The sequence below is a fragment of the Hyperolius riggenbachi genome, chromosome 6 (assembly GCF_040937935.1).
Source record: "Hyperolius riggenbachi isolate aHypRig1 chromosome 6, aHypRig1.pri, whole genome shotgun sequence".
Taxonomy (NCBI): Eukaryota; Metazoa; Chordata; class Amphibia; order Anura; family Hyperoliidae; genus Hyperolius; species Hyperolius riggenbachi.
The window spans coordinates 165629539-165654267 of record NC_090651.1 but is presented as its reverse complement, the minus strand read 5'-3'; the positions used below and the strand labels follow the sequence as shown (position 1 = coordinate 165654267).

At 43.3% G+C, this 24729-nt stretch overlaps 1 protein-coding gene across 1 annotated transcript in view; it reads left to right on the top strand.

Moving 5' to 3' along the window:
- Positions 1 to 15635, top strand: part of SCYL3 (SCY1 like pseudokinase 3) — a 98387-nt gene extending 82752 nt beyond the window's left edge. The window contains exon 11 of the mRNA XM_068240178.1: positions 14163 to 15635. Within this exon, the coding sequence (XP_068096279.1) occupies positions 14163 to 14264 (102 nt within the window). The 3' untranslated portion in view covers positions 14265 to 15635. The remainder of the gene's footprint in view (positions 1 to 14162) is intronic.
- Positions 15636 to 24729: the final 9094 nt, after the last annotated feature.

Sequence of the window (24729 nt, the reverse complement as noted above, 5' to 3'; positions counted from 1 at the left end):
ACACTGTGTTCTAATTTAAGGTTTTAAACTCCAAGTTTGTTGGGTCACTTGTATTTTACCATGTTTTACAGCTCAGGAGAACCTTTATTATATCAACCTAAAAATTAACAAGAGGCGTAGAATTAATAAATCCACCAGGAATATTTTTTTAAAGCGAGTAAAAGTATAAGCCTCAACTTCTGTCTTTGAATTGTTTTAGAGGAAAATGTTTGAGCTTAAGGTAAATGTGCAGCATTTGTGTTCACTTGGTTTTATTTGAAGAGTGATATAGATTCAACACTTATTTTCTACGCTTGCTATAAAATTAGTTTATACTGTAGTGAGCAATCCATATTACGGTCTGTACCGTGTACAGATCAACCAGACTTTTCCTTTTTGGTTTGCCAGATGAGTTGTATACTCTGCTTGAGTGGTTTGTTACCTTATTTCCTAATCCCGGGGCCCCTGCGACTTTCCCCCCTAATTTAGAATGTGCAGTGGGTACCGTATTTTTCGGACTATAAGACGCACTTTTTCTTCCACAAAAGTGGGGGGAAAAAGTCAGTGCGTCTTATAGTGCGAATAGTAAATTTTGACCAGCACCTGTTTGTCCACCATCCTGTGTCCTCCGCCGGTGTTCTCCATTCTATGCCATGTGCGTCCTCAGCGCAGTGTCTGCCCCCTTTCTATGTCCCCATCCTCACACTGCAGCCACTTTTTACTGTGTCCGGTGTCCCCTGTGCAGCGTTCTCCTTGTTCCCGTGTATTACGTCCCCATGTCCGGACTGCTATTTCCGTACTCACGCTGCATCCACTTTGTATTGTATCCAGTTTCCCATGCATCCTCCTTGTCCGCGCGTATTAAATCCCCATGCCCGGAATCATGTGCGTGTAATCGCCGCAGCCACGCAACTCTGATAAGGAAGTAAGCAGAGGAGACATCTACCAATCAGGCGGGGGGCGCTGTCCCAGACCGCCAATCGCTGCCGCTTATTGCTCCTGCTTCCATCTTGATAGGAAGCGATGGTCTCGCCGGCGGGACCAAGGGGAGTGCGCTGATTGGCTCCAATGGTGGAGCCTTCGTCCCACCCTCCAGACTGCATTCCAGGCAGAGAGAGAGAAGGAAGCATGAAAGGTAGTGTGATAAGCGGTCCGGGGAAGCGGCCCCCTATCCGATTGGTAGATGTCTCCTCTGCTTACTTCCTCTTCATCGGAGCATGGCTGCGGCGATTACAGGCACATGACGGCATGGGGCCGTAATACACGCGGACAAGGAGGACGCTGCACGCCTGAGAAACTGGATACAGTACAACATGGCTGCGTGAGTACGGAAACAGCAGTCCGGACATGGGGACGAAAAACACGGGGACGAGGAGAACGCTGCACACAGGGGACACCGGGCACAGTAAAAAGTGGCTGCAGCGTGAGTATGGACACAGCAGTCTGGGCACGGGGGACAAAGGGACAAGAAGTGGATGCTGCACACAGGCACAGGGAGCACTGGGCACCTACAAAGTGATTGGTTTTAGCTGAGTGTGCACACAGGAGTCTGGGGACATAGGAGACAGGGAAAAGGAGAGGGACACTGCACACAGGGACAGGGGACATCAGCTACAGTATGGACACAGGAGTCAGATGTGGGGGGATGTAGGAAGGAGGACAACAGAGGACAGGGGGACACTGAACACAGGGACAGAGAACACCAAAGGAGACAGGACAGGAGGACAGAGCATGGCACAGGGCAACTCCAGGGGACACAGTGGAACACCAGAGGATGACATAGGGGGAAACAAGAAGCACAAAAAAGGCTCAATAGGGACATAATAGTTGGGGGGAAAGATCCATAAGACACCCCTGTACTATAGAGGCACCAGGTTTAGTATACTTTTTTTCCCTAGTTTTTGACCTCTAAACCAAGGTGCGTCTTATAGTCCGGAGCGTCTTATAGTCCGAAAAATACGTTAGTTTACTGGAGAAAGAGGGCTGTACTCAGGGCCGGCCTTAGGTTTCACAGCACCCTGTGCGAAATCTGATTTTTGTGCCCCTCCCCCCCCCCCCCCCCATCTGCTCCGTGCGTGCCCACACACTTACGCATGCACGCGCACACACACAGGCCCATATGCAATTCAACTTCTCTCCTGAGTTAACTCCTTGGACGGTGGTTCCCAACCTTTCTGAAGTCGTGACACATCACGCCAAAGAGCATAAAGGTTACTTTGATGGTGCCGGCTTCAACTTCTGTCTACATCACGCCAAATGCTCAGATCTCCGTGACGCATCACATATGTATAATAGAAAAAAAATATATTGATAACCACAAAATGGATGAAAAGAGTGCATTATCCTGAATAAACGTAAAAAATGAAGGCTAGAGCCTTTCGGGAATATTAATAAAAACAATCAGTGGGACAGTTAGCCCCCCCAATTTGGAATGATAGCACAGCACCGACAATTAGCACCACGCGTTATTGCCCCAGCGTGCCCCCCCCAAAAAAAAACCCACCATCAATCTCAGTATAGGTAGATAGCCAGGTATAGGTGCCCCCAGTATAGGATCTCATGTGTAGGTGCCCTCAATATAGGTAGCCAAGCATAGGTTCCCCCAGTATAGAAAGTCAATTGTAGGTCTCCCCCCATAGGTAGCCAGGCTTAGGTGCCTCCAGTATAGGTAGCCAGGTGTTGGTGCCTTCAGTATAGGTAGCCAGGAGTAGATGCACTCCCTCAGTATAGGTAGCCAGCTATAGGTGCCCCCAATATAGGAAGTCAGGTGTAGGTGCTCTCAGTATAGTTAGCCAGTTACAGGTGCCCCCCCCCCCCCCCCCCCTTGGAAGCCGGCGCCCTGAGCGACCGCTCCAGTCGCTCATATCAAAGGCCGGCTATGGCTGTACTACACCTCCAAGTTTTACCTGTGAGTCTTCTCTCCTGGTTTTCTGAGGGTTGAGTACAATACCAACAGGACTAATGAAGATGGGAATGGTTTTCAGCCCAAGAGGAAACTCTTTGGTGAAATCAGAAGTAGTAACTAGCGATGATATATAAATGGGTTGAAAGCGTACTAAACAGGTACATAATCACTGGAATTTTTGTGTTTTGTTTTGGGTTGTTTTGTGCTTTTCTTTGGATGGACATTTGTGTAGGGATTGCAGCTGCAATGGGACATTTTTGTGTGTGCCCGCCATGGTGCTGCTGTTTTTGTAACATATGCATTTCGGAACCTGAGAACCTTGCATGCATTTTACCAGATAATTCTGTTATACAATTGAGCATATTACATTTAGAACTAATGTATTGGAATGAAGTTTTTAGACATTAACCCTGCATGGTCTGAGGAATGGAATTTAACCCATTAGATCACTGCTTGACCTGCCATGGTACTTATTCATTATTTGAGCCTTTTTTTTTATCTCTCTGAATAATAACCGTGGATGGACTGAAGGCTGTACAGGGATTGAAATTGACAGCTTAAAGTGAACCTCCGGACTAAAAATCTACTCTGCAGAACTGAAAAGGCTTGGTGTTTCTTTAACAGTTTCTCAGCATCAGAACTTTGTTTTTCTTACCAAAGCATCATTTTTGGCTGCATTTTTAGCTAAGCTCCACCCATCAAAGAAAAAAAGCCTGGGCTTTTTTTCCCTAATGCTGTGCATTGCATGATGGGATTTCCTATGTTGTTGTTCACGTTGCCTAGCAACTGGGGGAGGTGCTCAGAACACAGGACAGTTGGAACTGTGTCTCATGCTCCCTTTCACCTCCTTTCAACCAAAAAGATGGCTGCCATCATGAAATCAAACATTTGCCTGTTCTTTTAAAACAGGGTGGGTAAGAGATTATATTACCTATCTATTTTAAATAACATAACTAATGTAACTTAATGACAGTATGTTTGTTTAGGCTGGAGGTCCTCTTTAAGTGGTATTGAAGTTGCATTGAGACATTTTTGTGTTCGCCCACCTTAGTGCTGCTGTGGTTGCAATTTACACATTTTAGATCCTGGGAGCCTTGTATTAATATATGTTGCATAATATGCATTGTATTGTTGAAAATTGTGCTATTTAATGGAGTGCACAATTCATTGTAGCTGCTAGATAGGATTAACTCATTTTTCTTACCTAGGAGGATTATTCATCACCTGGGTAGTGAAGGGTAGAAAAGTTCTCTATAAGTCTGCATAGTGGTTGACGAATTGGTAACCCAAATTCCATGAGTATAATGTCTTCAGTAAAAAAAAAAAACAAAAAAAAAAACCACCCATTCTCGAGAGTACTGTATTTTGTGGACTATTAGCAGTTTTAGTCATTGTTCTCCTTTTTGGTGTTCTTGGAGATATAAAATTCTACCAAACTCTGTGTTGGGAGTAGTCTGAAGTCTTTCCATTTCTTCCTAAGTTCCCTTCTCTCTTCCCCATCAACTGTCTTTTTACAAATCAATATCAACAAATTAATTATACACGGGTGATCTTTGAGGGTATATCAGACACACTAGTCACAAGAAGTTAATAGAACAGTTAAAACAGAGAACGCTCAGAGAATAATCTAGGGATAGAGCAGTGGGAATGCTTCATGGAAAAATCAAATATTTGAACTCTCCCACCAGGGCTGATTCAAACTACAAGAGCTTATTAAGCGCAAAAGATTTTAAAAGCTCTTGCTAATGCAATGCTATGAGGGAGTTTTACAAAATCATATTGCTCCAGTGTGAACACACACATAGGATAACATTACCAAGAGCTTTTAAAATCACAAAGCACTTAGAAAAGCTATTGTAGTGTGAACAAGCCCTTGCTTGAATTTCCTCATTGGACCACAAAAATGGACTAGTTGAAGCCCCAGGGAAATGTAAAGAATACAGAATATGTATAAATGCCGCGCACCTAGCAGCACCACAATAAGGAGCTTTGACAAAAAATGTTGGCTGCAAGGAGAAAAATGGATCTGTACCCCAATCCACTCGAATTGAACAAAAAAAACAGTATTACTCCTGCGCACTCAAAACCAATTTAATACTATCAATTAAATAACAATAAAAATCTTACCACACACGAGTAGCTAGTCTAAAATTGCAACCACACTGTCACTCACATCCAGACAAATCTGCAGGTATGCAGAGACCTTACACACCTCTCACACTGAAAAGTCCTGCAGGATCCTGCTAATGAGCCTGATGGTTCAGAGAGGTAGTTTGAGGATGCAAAAATATGCGAGCAAACACTTCAGTGGCAGATTAAGGATCCAATACAAAATTCCAATAAAAAGTTCCACAATAAAACAATAAATTCTCCGGATCAATGCCAGTTGTATATATTATCCTCTTAGTAATGTAAAGCATAACACAGCGTTGCAATAAGGCTGAATACTCACGAGACATGTTATGAGTAGTGGTAACGATTTTTATCAGACTTTGGCGGCTTCTAATGAGTCCTGTTACTTGGTAGGTATATCCAGTATAGCTGAACAGTCTGTTAAAGGAAGAGTCGGACTTGCACTACCGGGAAGGAGCAGCTGCGGCCTTCAGCTCTCACTATATGCCGGGATCTGGATATGGTATTCAGTGGACACAGTAACCAGCCCCATAGTCCGGAAGTGATGGTATCGTGATATCACATTCACTGTATCCGATCACGCTGACATGTTTGGAGAGGATGCGCCTCTCTTCCTCAGAGCATAGTGACTGGCTATACTGATATGCTGTCTGCTAGGGGCTGGTGACTCCTCCCTCCTCCATTCAATTCCGCATTAATTAACATTAATTAAAAGCAAAAAGTTCAATATCCTGGTTTAACCCTTTTGGTGCAAGGGAATTTAATGTAAAGATCCAGTAAGACTCTCTGCGAGACATTTCTTTAATATAATCTCCATCTCTCCAGTTCAATTGCATAAAACTTGATCAAGTTCAAACGTCCACTCTTGCATTCCTCGCAGTGTTTGCTCAATGGATATTTGTCACTTCCTTTGCTCATATTTTTTGTATGCTCAGAAACTCTTTCACACAGCATTCGCTTTGTTCTACCCACATACTGTTGCATACATCCATATTCCACAACATATATTACTCCTCTACTATTGCAATTCATGTTTCCTTTAATTTCATATGTCTCTCCTGTCACTGTTGATCTAAAAGTAGTGATTGGTAATATTTTCTGAGTACTCCTGCATGGCACACAAAATGAGCCCCTTTTAAAACTCCCATCTTTTCCCAGGGGGGCGTTTTTAATAGGAATCGTGGGGGCTATAATACTCTTAAGATTAGGGGCTTTCATTAAAATAACTTTTGGTTTCTCAGGGTGTGTGGCAGTTAAAGTTTTGTCATTCTGGAAGACATGCCAATATTTATTATTTTCCTCACATTGCTTGCCTGTTGTGTTACATAGTTACATAGTTATTTGGGTTGAAAAAAGACATACGTCCATCGAGTTCAACCAGAGAACAAAGTACAACACCAGCCTGCTCCCTCACATATCCCTGTTGATCCAGAGGAAGGCGAAAAACCCTTACAAGGCATGGTCCAATTAGCCCTAAAAGAAATAAAATTCCTTCCCGACTCCAGATGGCAATCAGATAAAATCCCTGGATCAGCATTAGGCATTACCTAGTAATTGTAGCCATGGATGTCTTTTAACACAAGGAAAGCATCTAAGCCCTCTTTAAATGCAGGTATAGAGTTTGCCATAACGACTTCCTGTGGCAATGCATTCCACATCTTAATCACTCTTACTGTAAAGAACCCTTTCCTAAATAAATGGCTAAAACGTTTTTCCTCCATGCGCAGATTATGTCCTCTAGTCCTTTGAGAAGGTCTAGGGACAAAAAGCTCATCCGCCAAGCTATTATATTGCCCTCTGATGTATTTATACATGTTAATTAGATCCCCTCTAAGGCGTCTTTTCTCTAGACTAAATAAACCCAGTTTATCTAACCTTTCTTGGTGAGACCTTTCACGTATCAATTTTTTTCCCACGTATCAATTTTGTTGCTCGTCATTGCACCTGCTCTAAAACTGTAATATCTTTCCTGTAATGTGGTGCCCAGAACTGAATTCCATATTCCAGATGTGGCCTTACTAGAGAGTTAAGCGGGCAATATTATGCTAGCATCTCAAGTTTTTATTTCCCTTTTAATGCATCCCAAAATGTTGTTAGCTTTTAGCTGCAGCGGCTTGGCATTGAGTGCGATTATTTAACTTGTTGTTGATGAGTACTCCTAAGTCCTTAAGTCCTTCTCCAAGTTTGATGTCCCCAACTGTATCCCATTTATTTTGTATGGTGCTAGACCATTGGTACGACCGAAATGCATGACTTTACATTTTTCAACATTGAATTTCATTTGCCATTTATGTGCCCATATAGCCATCCTATCCAGATCCTGTTGCAATATGTCCCTATCTTCCTGAGAATTGATGATTCTGCACAATTTTCTATCATCTGCAAAAATAGCAACATTGCTCACTATTGAATCTACTAGGTCATTAAAAAATAAATTGAAGAGCACTAGACCCAGTACAGACCCCTGTGGGACCCCACTGCTAACAGTCTCCCATTTTGAGTATGATCCATTGACCACAACTCTTTGTTTTCTGTCCATTATCCAGTTTCCTATCCATGCACACAGACTCTTCCCCAGTCCTTGCATCCTCAACTTTTGCACCAGACTTTTGTGGGGAACAGTGTCGAAGGCCTTAGCAAAGTCCAAGTATATCACATCTACAGCATTCCCAATATCCACTTTAGCGTTCAATACCTCATAAAAGCTGAGCATATTAGTCAAACAGGACCTGTCTTTAGTAAACCCATGTTGATGCTAAGAAATAAGATGGTTTTCTACTATGAAGTCATGTGTAGTATCTCTTAGTAACCCCTCAAATAGTTTGCATACAACTGATGTTAAGCTTACAGGTCTGTAATTTCCTGGATCTGATTTTTTGCCCTTCTTAAAGAGACTCCGTAACAAAAATTGCATCCTGTTTTTTATCATCCTACAAGTTCCAAAAGCTATTCTAATGTGTTCTGGCTTACTGCAGCACGTTCTACTATCACCATCTCTGTAATAAATCAACTTATCTCTCTCTTGTCAGACTTGTCAGCCTGTGTCTGGAAGGCTGCCAAGTTCTTCAGTGTTGTGGTTCTGTGATGCATCTCCCCCCTCCAGGCCCCTCTCTGCACACTGCTGTGTGTTATTTAGATTAGTGCAGCTTCTCTCTGCTCTATTATCTTTTACAAGCTGGATAAATCCTCCTCTGAGCTGGCTGGGCTTTCACATACTGAGGAATTACATACACAGGCAGAGCTGTCTGCACTCTGCAGGAAGAAACAGCCTGACACTTCAGTGGAAGATAGCTGCAGGGGGAAAGAAACACACACATCTCTTGAAATTCAAAAGGAAGGGTATATACAGCCTGCTTGTGTATGAATGTATTTTCTATGTGTGGACATACTGTACATCAACCTACTTCCTGTTTTGGTGGCCATTTTGTTTGTTTATAAACAAACTTTTTAAAACTGTTTTTAACCACTTTTAATGCGGTGAGGAGCGGCGAAATTGTGACAGAGGGTAATAGGAGATGTCCCCTAACGCACTGGTATGTTTACTTTTGTTTGATTTTAACGATACAGATTCTCTTTAAATAATGGGAAAACGTGGGCTGTACGCCAATCCACTGAGACTCTGCCAGTTGAAAGAGAGTCACACAGGATAAGATAAAGGGGTTTATCTATAACTGAACTTAATTCCCTTAGGACCCGAGGATGCATGCCATCCGGGCCAGGTGCCTTGTCTATTTTTAATTTATTTAGTCTAGCCTTCACTTCTTCCTGCATTAAGTATTTAATATTACAGTTGCAAGATTGAAACTCTTCTTCCTCTGTAATTTGCAACAGTGATGTTTCCCGTGTGAAGACAGAAGCAAAGAAAGCATTTAATAACTCTGCCTTACCTTGGTCATCCACCATTGAGTTCCCCCCTTATCCTTTAGGAGTCCAATACAGTCAATCTTTCTTTTTTTTAGAGTTCATGTACTTGTAAAACTTTTTGGGGTTAGATTTGATATCCCTAGCGATTTGTTTTTCAGCTTCAATCTTTGCCAGCCTAATTTCTTTTTTACAATTTTTATTGCACTCCTTATAAATGTTTAACACAGCCTCAGTCCCCTCCTGTTTTAGGACCTTATAGGCATTCTTTTTCCTCTTCATTTTATCTCTAACCTTTCTATTTATCCATAGAGGCCTTTTTTTATTCCTAGATATTTTGTTTCCATATGGGATATACATACTACTATATTGATTGAGAATAAGTTTAAAAGCTTGCCATTTCCCTTCAGTGTCCTCCCCTTGTAGTACATTATCCCAGTTCACCAAACTTAGTGCCTGCCTAATTTGATTGAACTTTGCTTTTCTAAAATTCATAGTTTTAGTGGTCCCACTGCCCCGTGGCCTATCAGTCACCAGATCAAACGTTATCATGTTGTGATCACGATTTCCCAAATGTTCTTGAACCTGCACATTTGATACATTATCTGGTCTATTAAAGATGATCAGATCCAGTAACTCATTCCCCCTAGTTGGTTCCGTTACCATTTGAATCAAGTAATTGTCCTGTAGTGATGCCATAAATCTGCTGCTTTTACCAAAATGGGCAGCCTCAATACCCCAGTCAATGTCTGGAAAGTTGAAGTCACCCATAACGATGACTTAATTTTTACTTGCAGCTTTTTTAATCTGCTGTAGTAATTGCAGTTCTGCAGCTTCATGAATATGTGGTGGCCTGTAGCATACCCCAATAAGCAATCGGCAGCCTTTATTTCCACCATGAATATTTACCCAAACGGACTCCACATCGTCACAATCTTCCTCCATCTCATCGTTCAGGGCAGCTGTAAAAGAATTCTTAACAAAGAGACAAACTCCTCCACCCTTTTTTCCTGTTCTATCCTTCCTAAACACATTGTATCCCTATAAATTTGCTATCCAGTCATGGCTTTCATCCATCCATGTCTCCGTTATTCCCACAATGTCATAGCCTTTGTCAATCAGAATGAACTCTAGTTCGTCTATTTTATTTACAAGACTCCTAGCATTAGTTACCATGCACTTTATATTTTTACCACCACATTTACCAATTTTGTTTACATGAAATAGGCTACTTGAAGTTTTACCAACCTCCTTACTCTTTACACTGTCCCCACCCCCCTCTCCACCCCCCATAATGTTAGGCTCCCACTGTCTTTTTACCTTATCTTGTGTACATATTGAGACTTTATCCTCCCGCCTCCCCCCAGATCCTAGTGTAAAATCTTCTCCAACAGTTTAGCCATCTTCTCCCCCAATGCAGCTGCACCCTCCCCATTAAGGTGCAGCCCATCCCTGCTTTAGAACCTGTAGCCTACTGCAAAGTCTGCCCAGTTCTCCAGGAACCCAAACCCCTCCTTCTTACACCAATTTCTCAGCCACTTACTTAACTCCCTAAGCTCCCTCTGTCTCTCAGATGTAGCACGTGGCACTGGCAGTATTTCAGAAAACACCACCTTGGAGGTCCTTGCTTTAAGTTTATCTCCAAGTACCTGAAAATCATGTTTGAGGACCTTCCATCCCCCACTAACTTTGTCATTGGTGCCAATGTGTACCATGACAGCTGGGTCTTCCCCAGCCCCACCCAATAATCTGTCAATTCTTTCCGCTACATGCCGAACCCGAGCACCCGGGAGACAACCGTCTGTACGGCATTCACGGTTTCTTCGACAGATTACCCTATCTGTGTGCCTAATAATTGAATCCCCTACCACCAGTATCTGTCTAGCCTTAGCTGCACTCATATTCCCTTTCTCGTTGCAGTGGTCTGCCCCTTGGTTGCTAAGGGACACATCCTGCAGCAGCATTGCTACTCCAGAATCATCCTCCCCAATATTACGCAAACAAGCATACTTATTAGGGAGGGACAACTCAGGACTAGCCTCCCTGCCACTTTTTCCCCTACCCCTTCTAATTGTGACCCAACTAGCGGCTACCTCTGCTTCTTGCTCCAGCTGTACTCCACCCACCTCATCTTCACCGGTTCCCTCCAGTGTCTGGATCATGAGATCCAAGCTCTTCTCCATGTTGTGCATGCGTCTCAGTGTTGCGAGATGCCCATTTAGCTCTGAGACTTCAGCCTCTAACTGAGCAACACGCACACACCCAGGGCAACAGTAAACACCCTTAATCTGCTGATCAAGGCATGCATACATGTTGCAGGATGTACACTGTACTGCATTCTCCAACATGATGACTATTGTGGGGAACAATTACTTAAAGTAAACTGTGGTGGTAAAAAATGAACGGGAAAGTGAGCGAAGAACGGGTGGAGGAGAGGGATTGAAGCTGGGGAGTGAGTGAAGTTGGGGTGGAGGAGAGGCAGTGAAGCTGGGGAGTGAGTGAAGTTGGGGTGGAGGAGAGGGAGTGAAGCTGGGGAGTGAGTGAAGTTGGGGTGGAGTCCTCAAAACTCAAAGACTATACCACAACTTGTCTAGCACATTCTAACCAATGCAAAAAAACGCAATATTGGTTGAATGTTTTTTTTTTTTCATTATTTTATAGTCCTTACCTGCTGCTTAAAGTATTTCCTCCCCTTTTGTGCCTGTGTTGTAACGCCTGTGTTTAACGCCTATGCCACTTAGTGAGCAAGCTCAGGTACTGAGTCCTGAAGCTGTCCAAATACCTCCTGTTACAGCTAATCCCTCCCCCTGCTAATTGCCTGTCTGCTGCTAAGCAATCTAGAGGGAAAAGAAAAAAATATATACGTTTAAAAACTTGCTGCTCTAGATATCAGATGATCCGCAAACTTATGCAAACTGAAAAATCTAAAAATTATTTTACTCTTGGTTCTGGCAGCTGGGCTCTATTAATTTCCCCCACTTCATCCCTTATCTTTTCAAGCTCCTTTTTATTATAATTCCTTTCAAGGAAGCGACCCTGTATAATCTCAGACTGCTCATTATAATGTATATCCTCAGTACAATTCCTCTGCAGTCTAATATACTGGCCTTTTGGTATATTGCTAAGCCAGCGCAGAAGATGACAACTTTCTAAAAATATATAACTATTCATATCTACAGCTTTAAAAAAGTTTTCGTATGAATCTCATCATTCCTAATAAAAATTGTCAAATCCAAAAAGTTCACCTCTTTCCTATTATATTCACATGTGAATATTACATTAAAATCATTATTATTTATCCATGATTTAAAGGCAACAAGGCTCTGCTCACTACCCTTCCACACGAAAAATGCATCGTCGATGAAACTTTTCCATAGTACGAGATTCGCTCCGGGTCCTCCCACACCCCCCAGAACATGTAATTCCCAATAGGCCATATAAAGAGTGGCGAATCCCGGAGCGAACAGCGTCCCCATCGCCGTGCCAACGCGCTGTAAAAAGAATCGGTCATCAAATTCACAATAGTTGTGTGTCAATATGAAATGGATCGTGTTCATTAATAAATCGATCTGTGGCGTTGGGGTTTCCGTTTTATTCTCCAAAAAGAATCTAACTGCCTGCATGCTTTTTTCATGGTCAATAATAGTGTAAAGTGAACTTACATCAGCTACACATAAGTGAGAGCTGAAGGCCGCAGCTGCTCCTTCCCGGTAGTGCAAGTCCGACTCCTCCTTTAACGTACTGTTCAGCTATGCTGGAAATACCTACCAAGTAACAGGACTCATTAGAAGCCGCCAATGTCTGATAAAAATCGTTACCACTACTCATAACAGGAGTCGTCAGTATTGAGCCTTATTGCAACGCTGTGTTATGCTTTACATTACTAAGAGGATAATATATACCACTGGCATTGATCTGGAGAATTTTTTTGGTTTATTGTGGAACTTTTTATTGGAATTTTGTATTGGATCCTTAATCTGCCACTGAAGTGTTTGCTCGCATATTTTTGCATCCTCAAACTGCTGCTCTGAACCATCAGGCTAATTAGCAGGATCCTGCAGGACTTTTCAGTGTGAGAGGTGTGTAAGGTCTCTGCATACCTGCAGATTTGTCTGGATGTGAGTGACAGTGTGGTTGCAATTTTAGAGGTGCTACTCGTGTGTGGTATGATTTTTATTGTTATTTAATTGATAGTATTAAATTGGTTTTGAGTGCGCAAATGCCAATATACTGCAGATGAAACTCCTGCTAGTATCATGACTAGAATGGGCAGCAAGGAGCAGGCTTCTACCAACTAAAAAGAACAGAACAACAAAGAAGATGAAAGAATATGTATACATAAGAAAGTTATAGCTGATGATGAAAGTACACAGAACAACAACAAAGAAGGATACAGATATGTGGAAGAAGGGATTCAGATAAAAAAAATTTTTTGTAGTGTGCGTATGTGTTAAATTTTGTTTACTTTTTTTTTTTACCCATTAGCCCTGTAAGGGGATAACAAATGTAATACTTTTACCTGAGAGGGAGCAGATATCTGGGGGTACTTATTAAAGATCATCCAGATTCCACTACAAATCATCACCATAATATCACCCTATATCCTTCTAGACACTACAAGTGAGGAAGATCCGCTTGTACATACATAACATTGGTCACAGGTGCTTTTTAAAGCAGGGAAAAATTTTCTGATTCACTTGAGCAAGAAGTTACCTCCATAATGATCACATTCAGAGCAGAGAGTTCTCATGTTCTCACTTACGTAGCTGTAAAATACATGGTGATACTATTTGCTACTGATTACTGCAGTTATCGCCTAGACTTTTCAACCCATAGCGATGGCTGGCAAAACATTCATGCACAATATCACCTTGCAAGACAAGGCGTGGCCACACTAAACATACCTGCATATGTTTTTTTTTTTGTTTTTTTAAATCAGGATTTTTTTGCATCCTGGTATTGGCGCCTAAAATGGCGCCTAATTGGCGCTTTGAGTCCGCCAGGAAAAAAGCGCAATATAAATGTTTTGTGTTTTGTCTGTGTTTGTTAAAATAAAAGGCACATACAGGTGGCAACAACTATCTGCATCAAAGCTATTGAAGGTAAAGCGACTGGTGGTAGAGGCTAAATCCCCACTGTAAATGCCTATGTGCCGTATATCTCGCTTTCTATGCAATACTAAACATTTTAGCAAAGAGGTTCACCATTGTAAAGAAAAACAAAATATGGTCTACTTTATGCTGCCTAGTAAGTAATGCACATAAACTTTTTGTCTTTCCTACAGATGGAGGCAGAAGCAGAAGGCTGGGAGGAAGATAATGATTTTACCTGGGAAGAAAATGGCAATAACTGTGATAACTTACAAGGACATCTTGTGTTATTGTAACAATGGGAAGCTCACTGATAGTTTGCTGAATGCTGGGTAGACAAGCTTTACTGGCTACTTTACAAGATGTCTTATGCAAAACAAATGACTGTTTTTACTAATCTTAGGTTTGCTGGTGATTATCCTCATAATGGGGCATACAAATCATCTGAAATAATACTTTTAGAAAAATAAAATTGTTTTACCCAAGGGCATAGACTTTTCTCTATGTATATCTTGTGTTTGTGACCATATTTGTCTGCTGTACAGCTTTTACCTGGTTTAAAGTAAACCTGAATCTTTTTTTTTTTTCCTAAGTTATCTCAGTAGGAGAAAACCTCGGGATACTTCTGAGGCTCCCCTGATCCACCCCTCCGCCGCTGGCTATGACCCTCTTTCTCTTCATGGCAATCAATGTACGAGCGCGGCCACACTGTGCAGGCACATGGATGGCCGAGCGTATGCAGTAGGCCAGAGCCACTGGAGCTGCTCCCTGCTACTGCAAAGACGTGGGCCGTACATGTACTTACGCAGTACAGCTGTGCTCATACACAAGGGAGCTTGTCCGTAAGCAGTCTTTGACCTTAATGTTGAATACTGCCCTTAATGTTGAAGACTGTTTAGAGAGTCGGAGGGGTAAAGTAAGGCTGGGGAAGCCTCTGAACCATCCAGAGGCATTCCCTTCTAAATTTAATATCCCACTTTTTTCCGCTTAGGAGACTTCAAGTTTACTCTAATTACTTTTAAAGGGAACCTAAACTGAGAAGGATATGGATTTTTCCTATTGAAATAATCCCAGTTGCCTGACTCTCCTGCTAATCCTGTGTTTCTAATACTTTTAGCCGAAGCCTCTCAATAAGCATGCAAATCAGGTGCTCTAACTGAAGTCAGACTGGATTAGCCGCATGCTTGTTTCAGGTGTGCTGAATACTGCTTGGATAAGTAGTTTTACCAATTTTCCCAGCAAATGTACATTATATAGGCATTAATATATGTGGCTGATGTTGCTAGTTAGACTTCTAGGGAAGCGCCAGTCAACCACAATCTAATAGCTAGAGCCTCTTCACTGTCGCACAGACTTTGGCTCTGCTCAAGAAATGTTGGCAGGGAAGGTCAATTAGACCACCCAGCCAGCAAAAAATGAGATTATTAAAATGCTTTTCTTCCTATGTCAGATTTAAAATGGGCTAGCCTTTGTAAAAAAATTTATCTACCCTATTTCTGTCCTTGATTTTAACCACTTCACCACTGAGGGGGTTTACCCCCTGACCACCAGAGCAATTTTCACCTTTCAGCGCTCCTTCCATTCATTCGTCTATAACTTTATCATTGCTTATCACAATTAAACGATCTATATCTTGTTTTTTCTACCACTAATTAGGCTTTCTTTAGGTGGGACATTATGCCAAGAATTATTTTATTCTAAATGTGTTTTAATGGGAAAATAGGAAAAATCTGGGAAAAAAAATAATTTTTTTCAGTTTTCCGCCATTATAGTTTTTAATTAATGCATGCTACTGTAATTAAAACCCATGAAATGTATTTGCCCTTTTGTCCCGGTTATAAAACCGTTTAAATTATGTCCCTATCACAATGTTTGGCGCCAATATTTTATTTGGAAATAAAGGTGCATTTTTTTCAGTTTTGCGTCCATCCCTAATTACAAGCCCATAGTTTATAAAGTAACAGTGTTGTACCCTCCTGACATAAATATTTAAAAGGTTCAGTCCCTAAGGTAACTATTTATGTATTTTTTTTATTGTACATTTTTTTATTTTTTTTTAATTACAAAAAAAATGGGAGTGTGGGAGGTAATGAGTTAATTTTTTGTGTAAAAGTAATTTATTTGTATGTGAAAAGTGTAGGGTGTAGTTTTACTATTTGGCCACAAGATGGCCACAGTAACTTTTTGTTTTAATGCGACCTCCAAGCGTCCTTCCGGAAGCTTGGAGGAAGTACTTGGAGGAAGTACTTGGAGGCTGGGTAAGTGTGTTTATATTTCACAATGATCGCGCTGCTCATCGGAGAGCAGCGGATCATTGCGGGGCTTAGATCAACGAACGGGAATGGATTTTCCCGTTCATTGATCTCCGGGCGAGCGGGCAGCGGCGTGTTTACTAGCGGCGGGCGGTGTGTTTACGAGCGGGAGTGCGGACAGCGGCGGGAACGCGGAAAGTACGGATTTCTCCGTCCCTGGGGGTTAAAGGATGGAAAAAGGGACAGAGAAATTCGTACGGGCGGGGGGAAAGTGGTTAAGAAAAATATTTTTTGATCAAATGCGTACAAAAAAAATAATAGAAATGTAGTTTATTGTACTAAGACTGAAATGGCATACAGTTGTGCTCACATGTTTACATACACTGGTAGAATTTATGAATGTATTTATTTTTTTTAGAAAATAGGATTGACTAAATGCCCCAAATTCATATATTCATAGTTGGTAGAAAGCTTTTATTATCACACTTTTTTTTTTCATAACATAATGTGGAGTAAAGTGGTAACACCCTAAAAAGGTTTACATACCCTTGAAATTTTGGCCTGATAAAAATGCACAAATTGACACGCACTGGTTAACTGGGTGTTATGTGTAATTGTCCATTTTTAAGACTTGGTGCTTGTAATTACAGTAGTCTGTGTATAAAAATTCAGTGGGATTCTGGGCTCTTGACCATCACATGCACATTTCAGCCATAGGGAAAGCAAAATAAATGTCAAAGAACCTGAGAGAAAAGGTTATTTATCTTTAGAAAACAGAGATCTGATGTAAAAGATATCCAAAGGGGGTTCTTTGACACCAAGCAACAATCAGGTAGTCCAACAACAATTTCATCCAGAACTGCCGATAGAATTATTCAGGATGCAAAGAAAAAGTCACAAATAACCTTAGCTGACATACATGTTTCTTTGTATTAATGTGCTACTAAAAAACTAAAGTAATTGCAAAAATACAAGGAGTGTCTAAAATATACAGTATTTCTTCAGTACTTAATTTAATACAAATCCCTTTCCTTTTGGAGGACTTTTGCCTTTCAGTTATAGAAAAAAAAATCACGTGACACAAGATCAGGGAAGTATGGAGGGTGGTCCAATGGCAGGATAGGTTTTTTTTTTAGTTAAAATTGCCTCTGAGATTGCATTATGGGTTGAAGTATTGTCCTGATGTGGGATCCAACCATTTGTCCACAAGGGGAAACTCTTTTACCTCCCTTTCTGATTTTGTTATAGAATTTTTGGTTGACTGTCAAACACTGCCATCATGAACGTTAACCTTTTTAGCTATCATTCTTACATTCAGTCGTCTGACTTGCCGTGTGATTTTATTAATTGTATGTTTTTTTAATATTTGATGTTCTTGAACATCCTGCCACTTTATTATTATTCATATTATCTCGACCACCATGGAAACATTTAGTCTCCAGCGCTGCATAGTATGCTGGCGCTTTATAAATACAATTAATAATAATAATAATTTGTGCCACTCAATAGCCTGTGTACAACTTGTCTATAACAGGTTATAACCTTCCGTGGAAGTCTTTTACAAGAAAACTCAGATTGATAAACTAATTAAATTAAACTGCAATTTTTTACATATTTTTTGCATATATATATATTGTTATTACATATATTTTTTTCTGCATGCAGCGTGGTAATCTAGAAGAGGGACCAGCCTGCTACTTCTGTATGCGAGTGTGTGTGATGGTTATGTTAGTAGGTTTTAGCAGTAGCCTTGCCAGCAGAGAACTGATAAATCTGAAGTGGCAGATACAAGGCACCTTTCCAGCGCATTTTTAATCTCTTGTGAGATCCATTTATTGTATAGGACAAGAAATAGGTGTGTGCGACATGTAAATTGGCATGTTTCAGTAACAGCTTTTTATCAATAAAGAATTAATGACTCTTAAGGGGTTTATCAGAATCAGAATCGTTTATTTCGCCAAGTACAACGGGGGTTGTACCTGGAATTGTTTTTGGCTCATACAGGGTCGGTGATGGTACAACACATACATGCGATCCTACAACATACAATCAGGTACAGTAAGTACAAAGTAAGCATTACCTATATATACATACAGCACATAACTATAATGAAGGACGCATGGGGAAGTCTGGAATGCTATGTGAGGGGAGCAGCCTGCAGACGGCGCTCGCACAGCTCCGTAGCAGTTCCAGATGCCCTGCAGTGTGTCCTGGAAAGGAGTGGATAGAGAAAGAGAGAGAGAGAGAGAGAGAGAGAAAGGATAGCTAAGAGAGTAAAAGGAAGAAAGAGAGAGAGATAAAATAATGCATGAGGAGAAAGAGGCAGAGAGTCCCATTAGGGCTGCAGGTTGAAGCACCAGGGTTCAGTCCGATAACCCGTCCGAGACCATGTGCTCCCAGACGAACTGAGGGTATCCCTGAGGGGGAGACCGCGCTTAAGCAAAAGCCCTTGTTTGCTGTCCAGTCTGATGTTGGCAGGGCCAGAGGGGGCCCCGTGCTCCTTGGAGCAGAAAGTACACCGTATGGGGATCCAGACCTGCTGTGTAGGCTGGTCTGAGTGGCCTAGTTGTTGAGAGCACAGGGTATTCCATGGCTGTACTGTGCTGCTGGTGACTGCAGGGCTCGGTGGTGGGGAGCAGGGCCTGGCTTGTGTGGAGCAGGAGGGTGATCGGGGTGAGCGGAGGCGCACATACCCCAAAGTGGTGGAGCAGCCGCCGCGGCCCTGATTTTCAATGGTCATGAGGGAGCAGGGGAGAGCGGTGGTACACATACCCCTCCGGGCCGAGGCGATGGAGCTGCCTGCCTTTGTCTGTGATGGCCTCTCCGGGCAGCGGCAGAGTAGTGGCTCCGGGCAGCGGCATGTGGATCAGGCAGCTTCCTGGTCTCGGATCGTGGCAGGGGAGCCGCATGTCCGGCGACTTCTAACACTGGCAGCGGAGTTGTAGCTGGCTGCAGCAGTGTGGGATACGCAGTCTCTGGGTCGGAGCGGCTGCATTTCTGGACGGGCGTCTGGTTGCCCGGGCAGCAGAGCTGTGATCCACATGGAATCCACCTCGGGTCTCTGTCCCTCCCATCGTGGCCGTCTGGAAGCGATGTGGCAGCCAGCAGCAATAGCGATGGCTCCTCTTGTACGGTGAGTGGGGCTGGTTTGCGGAGAGTCGGGCAGTGATGGAGGTGCCGTGAACACGAGGGTCCGAACAGCTGATCAGCTGTCGGCAAACAGCCCGCATCTGAACCTGGCGCCCCGGGACAGCAGAGGTCTCAGTGTATCTCCGCATGCCTTCTCCTGTGTCCCCGCATCCTCCCCTGCAGATCAGGGGGGACTAGGGAGAGAAGGGAGATAGAAAAGAGGAGAAGAGGCCGGAGCCCTGTGGCCGTGGCTACCGGTGCGGCGCCATCTTGGTCCATACAGTGAACTATAGTATCTATAGTATATTTCCAGCGCACCTCTAATTCAGTGTGAGATCAGATTGATAAACTGTACCATTTTGTCAGATGGCATTTTTGTGCCAGCAGAAGAGTATCAGCCAAACAGCAAAAGCAGAAAGATTGGCAGTTGATTACATTCCAAAGTCCAAGTCCCCACTCAACATTTGCCATCCTATACAATAAAACCTAACTGTCCCTGCGTCATCCACTTTCCCTGTCTGTCCGTCCGTCCCGTCCGTCCGTCCGAAGCTTTTTTTACTGCGCATGTTTGCAGTACAGAAAGCCGTTAGGACGGGAGGTGAGGCCGGGGAGCAGGGCGGCCGTGTGCGGCAGGCATGCGGGCGCGGTTAAATCACTACCTAGAGCCCATTTATAAACGGGCTTAGGTAGCCTAGTATGTCATAAACAGTTAGTCGCATGGAATTTAGCTATTCGCCAAAGGAAGGTTTGCACTGAAGTGTATTCTGATGACACCCAAATCTACCTCCACACCCCTGATCTTTTCCCTCAAACTTTGTATAAAATCTCTTCTTGTCTGTCCACCATATCCACCTGGATGTCCAACAGAATTTTTAAGAAACTCAACCTGGAAAATACTAAATTCATGACCTTCCCATCTCACTCATTGGCCCATATGCATTTAGGTTTTTCTCCTGAGTTTTCTCCTAGGTGATATTTTCACACCTTTTCATAAAATGCCTTTTATATCACCGGCAAGCAAGAAAATACTCAAAATAAATTTGATAGTACTTTTTCACAAACTTTTGGGTACTTTTTCAATAAAATGCTGAAAAGTTGTTTTAAAGAAAAGTAGTAAATTATCTCCTAGGTAGGAGATAACACAGTACAAAAAGTTAATTGCATATGGGCCATTGAATCCAATCCCTGAAATCAACATTACTATCAGCAACTTGTCTATCTGCCCTGTCCCTTAAACCTACTGCCTGGGTATCGGCCTCAAATCAGTACTCTCCTTCAAGCCCCACATCCAGAATGTTTCCAGATCCTGCCACTTCCATCTCCGCAACATCCCCAAAAGTCACCCCTAACTAGCCCCTGACACTGTCAAACTCTTGGTCCATGCTCTAGTCATCCTCATGTCTGGACTACTGCAATGCCATCCTTTCTGGACCTCCTGAGACTAGAGACTCAGACCCCTGCAATCCATTATGAATGCAGCTGGCAGGCTCAGTCACTCCTCCCATTACTCCTTTTCAGCTACCCCTCTTTACAAGTCCCTTCACTGTTTCCCTTAAGAATTAAAATTAAACTGCTCTGTCTGGCATACAAATCCATCCACCATACCTCCCCTGGTACATCTGGGGTCTTATCCAGAGGTACTCCCCAACCCGCTCTCTCCTCCAACACTCTATGGATGTCCACCACTTTCATCACTCACAAGGCTCCAGGACTTATCCAGAACAGCACTTATTCTTTGGGACTTCCTTCCTCCTCCCTTTAGGCTCACCCTCAATTTCAGCTCATTCAAGCAGGCCTTAAAATGAACCTCAAGACTAAAAATCTGCTCAGCAGCACTGAAAAGGCTTGGTGTTTCTTTAACAGTTTCACAGCATCAGAACTTTGTTTTTCTTACCCAAGCCTCATTTTTAGCTGCACAGAAGCTAAGCTCCGCCCTATCAAAGAAATCTGCCTGGGCATTTTTCTCCTGATGCTGTGCAAAGCATGATGAGATTTCTGATGATGTTGTTCTCGTTCTGCTGTGTTGGCGCAATTTTTTTAAAATACATTTTGAATTTGAGATTTGAAGCCTAGTGAGCACAGCTGGGAGGGGTGATCAGGACACAGGACAGTTGGAACTGTGTCTCATGGTCCCTGTCACCTCCTTTCAACCAAAAAGATGGCTGTCCCCATGAAATCACAAACATTTGCCTGTTCTTTTAAAACGGAGGAGGGATTAAGAGATTATATTACCTATCTATTTTAACCTTTCGCGGATTGCCACATGGCTAATCAACATTGGTACTTTATAGTATCTGTAAGTGATCATTACTGATCACAGTCAGATCTATTAGGGTCACTAGGATCCACTAAAAAACGCAGTGTTTGCCCGATCAGGCCTGACCGTTCGCCTGCACTTGCGTTCAGCCCACCCATCCGCAGTGACAGAATTTTTTTTTTCTGATCACTGCAAAAACACTGTACAATAGCTGTGGCACTGTAAAGATCAGTTTTGATTTTTTTTTTTTTTATCAAAACTCAATGACCACAGCTTTCTGCTCCTCAAGTACTCCCTTTTGCTAGGTAGGTGCTCTTTTTTTCTGGGTAGTCTCAGAGGAATACCCCCTAAATTTAGCAGTCCACCATGACAAGAAAGGGGTATTCCGATGATGAGGCGTACAGGTACATGGCCGAGTCGGATGAGGATGATTGGGACGCCTCATTCGACGAATCTTCTGGGTCAGAGTTTGATCCTGTAGAGAGCAGTGGCTCACTGACGATAGTGATGATGAGGTTGAGGTCCCGGCTAGAGCCAGGCGTACCACACCCCATGTCGTTGGACCGCAGGTGGCGCAGGATCAGCCTCAAGGGCAGCAGAGTGCTGCTCGTGCTGGTCTGAGATTTCATGGTGGGGCAGGCACCAGCAGCACAGCATATCCTGGACCTAGCACCAGTACTTCCGTAGTCCCTGGTGAAGTGGCGAGCACCAGCATGGAAGTTGAAACTGGTTCGGTGGCACGTGCAGTAAGATCCCAGTCGCAGCCACCAAGAAGACGGGCCTATACTACCCCTAGTTTACCAGAGGTGCTGGCAAATGCCAATTGGCAATCCCCTGATTCCGCCGCACCCGTACTGCCCCCTTTCACCGCCCAGTCTGGAGTCCAGGTGGAGACAGATAATCTAGGATCGGCCCCAGACTTTTTCTATCTGTTCATCACCCAGGATCTCTTAGACTTAATCGTGGCAGAGACCAACCGTAAGGCCACACAATATATAACCGCCAATCCGAATAAGTTCCTTGCCCAGCCTTTTCGGTGGAAATCCAGTCCAAGTTTCCATAATTAACATTTTTTTGGGCCTTATCCTTCACCCGGGACTAGTCAAACTGAATGTGTTGCGGTCTTATTGGTCTACGGACCCAGCATATCACGTTCCCTTGTACTCTGCTGCCATGTCCAGGACACGATTTGAGAACATCCTGCGCTTCCTGCACTTCAATAACAATGAAACCTGTCATCGAAGTGACCACCCTGCTTATGACCGGCTCCACAAAATTCGCCCCTCATAGACCACCTGTCATCCAGATTTGCAGATGCTTATACCCCTGAACAGGACATCTGCGTAGACGAGTCCATCATACGTTTTACCGGGAGCCTTTGCATCAAACAGTACATCCCAAGCAAGCGCGCCCGTTATGGGGTGAAACTGTATAAGCTCTGTGAAAGGGCCACAGGCTCTACATCTTATTTTAGGGTCTATGAGGGAAAAGACTCAAAATTGGAGCCGGTCGGATGCCCCGACTACCTGGGGAGCAGTGGAAAAGTTGTGTTCATCTTTATGTGAACAATTATTACACAAGTGTGGCCCTCTTTCAGCACTTAAAAATAGAACAAATCCGATGCCGTGGCACCATGCGGCCTAGTCGCCGGGGCTTCCCCCAACGGCTCATTACCACCAGACTTGAACGGGGGCAGAGGGCCGCCTTGTGTGCTGACGACCTGCTTGCGGTGAAATGGAAGGACAAGAGGGACATTTACTTTCTGTCCACCATTCACGCAGACACGACAGTCAAAACTCAACGGCGAACTGAGGTAATTGAAAAACCTCTTGTCGTCCACGAGTATAATACTAACATGGGAGGGGTGGACTTCAATGACCAGAGGTTAGTGCCCTATTCAGTTTCCCGCAAAACAAGACGCTGGTATAAAAAAGTGTATTTTCACCTCATTCAATTGGCAATTTACAACAGCTTTGTTCTCTACAGTAAGGCTGGGAGAACTGGATCGTTTCTTCAATTTCAGAAACAGGTCGTGATGGAACTCCTGTATCCAGGAGGTGCCGTGGCCCAACCCCAAGATGCAACTAGCCGGCTGCATGGAAGGCATTACGCCTATCCAATTCCGAGTACCCCAGGTCACCGAATCCGAAGAAAACGTTGTCGTGTCTGCAGCAGGGCTGGAATAAGGTGTGACACCACTGTTTATTGTCCCACCTGTCCTGACCAGCCTGGCCTATGCCTAGGGGAGTGTTATGAGAGGTACCACGAGCAGGTACACTATTAGAACCTAGGGAACTACAGACACAGCATAGGCACACAATGGTCTCTCAGTGCTATTTCACACTGCTGCGATGCAAATTGCCTAGCGAAAGTCACACTTTGCGGTCCCCTCCCTACGCCGGAAGTGCTTGACTTAACGCTAGTGCATGCCTACGTTACTGCGTGGCTTCTGCGGCAATTTAGGTTGGCCCAGAAGTCATGTTAGTCTCTGGCGACGCAGTTCATTACTAAGCCGAATGCTACTCTTGTGGTATTCCCTGAAGGTCTGTTTTGGGCGATACGGTGCGACGGACTCGGCCCACCGGATATGCCAATATGCAGTGTGAAACCAAACATCTGGTTTCGAGAGACTCTAATACACAGGGCTGCCAGAAACCTCTCCTTTCACTTGGGACAAAATGCGTAATGTACTTCGCCACAACTCTGTGCGATTTGCACTTCGCACATTGTCCCATGGGGGAGGAGAGGTTTGTCCTTGGAAGGTAAGTTAATAAAAAAAATACGAAAAAAAAACAGGTGAGCAAAAAAGCTAATGTTTGGTTCACAATATCAAGGTTTTGTTTGAAGAAGTTATGTTAATGAAGTTATTGCTTTGCTGCTTGCTTGTTTTTTTTTGTTTGTTTGTTTCTTGTTTTCTCCTTTTTTCCATCCATTACCCTTCCAGGTGGACCGAGCGAACGACTAACCAGTTACAGCACTGATGGTGCATCCTGACAGAAGCATTGCGCGTCTGTCAGGTTACACAAAATTGGTACATGCAGCGCTGCAGGACGAGATTTCTCCTCCGCAGTAAAAAAAGATACGTTTGCCGAGGCATACGAGCTGGGGGGCGGTGTTGGAGTT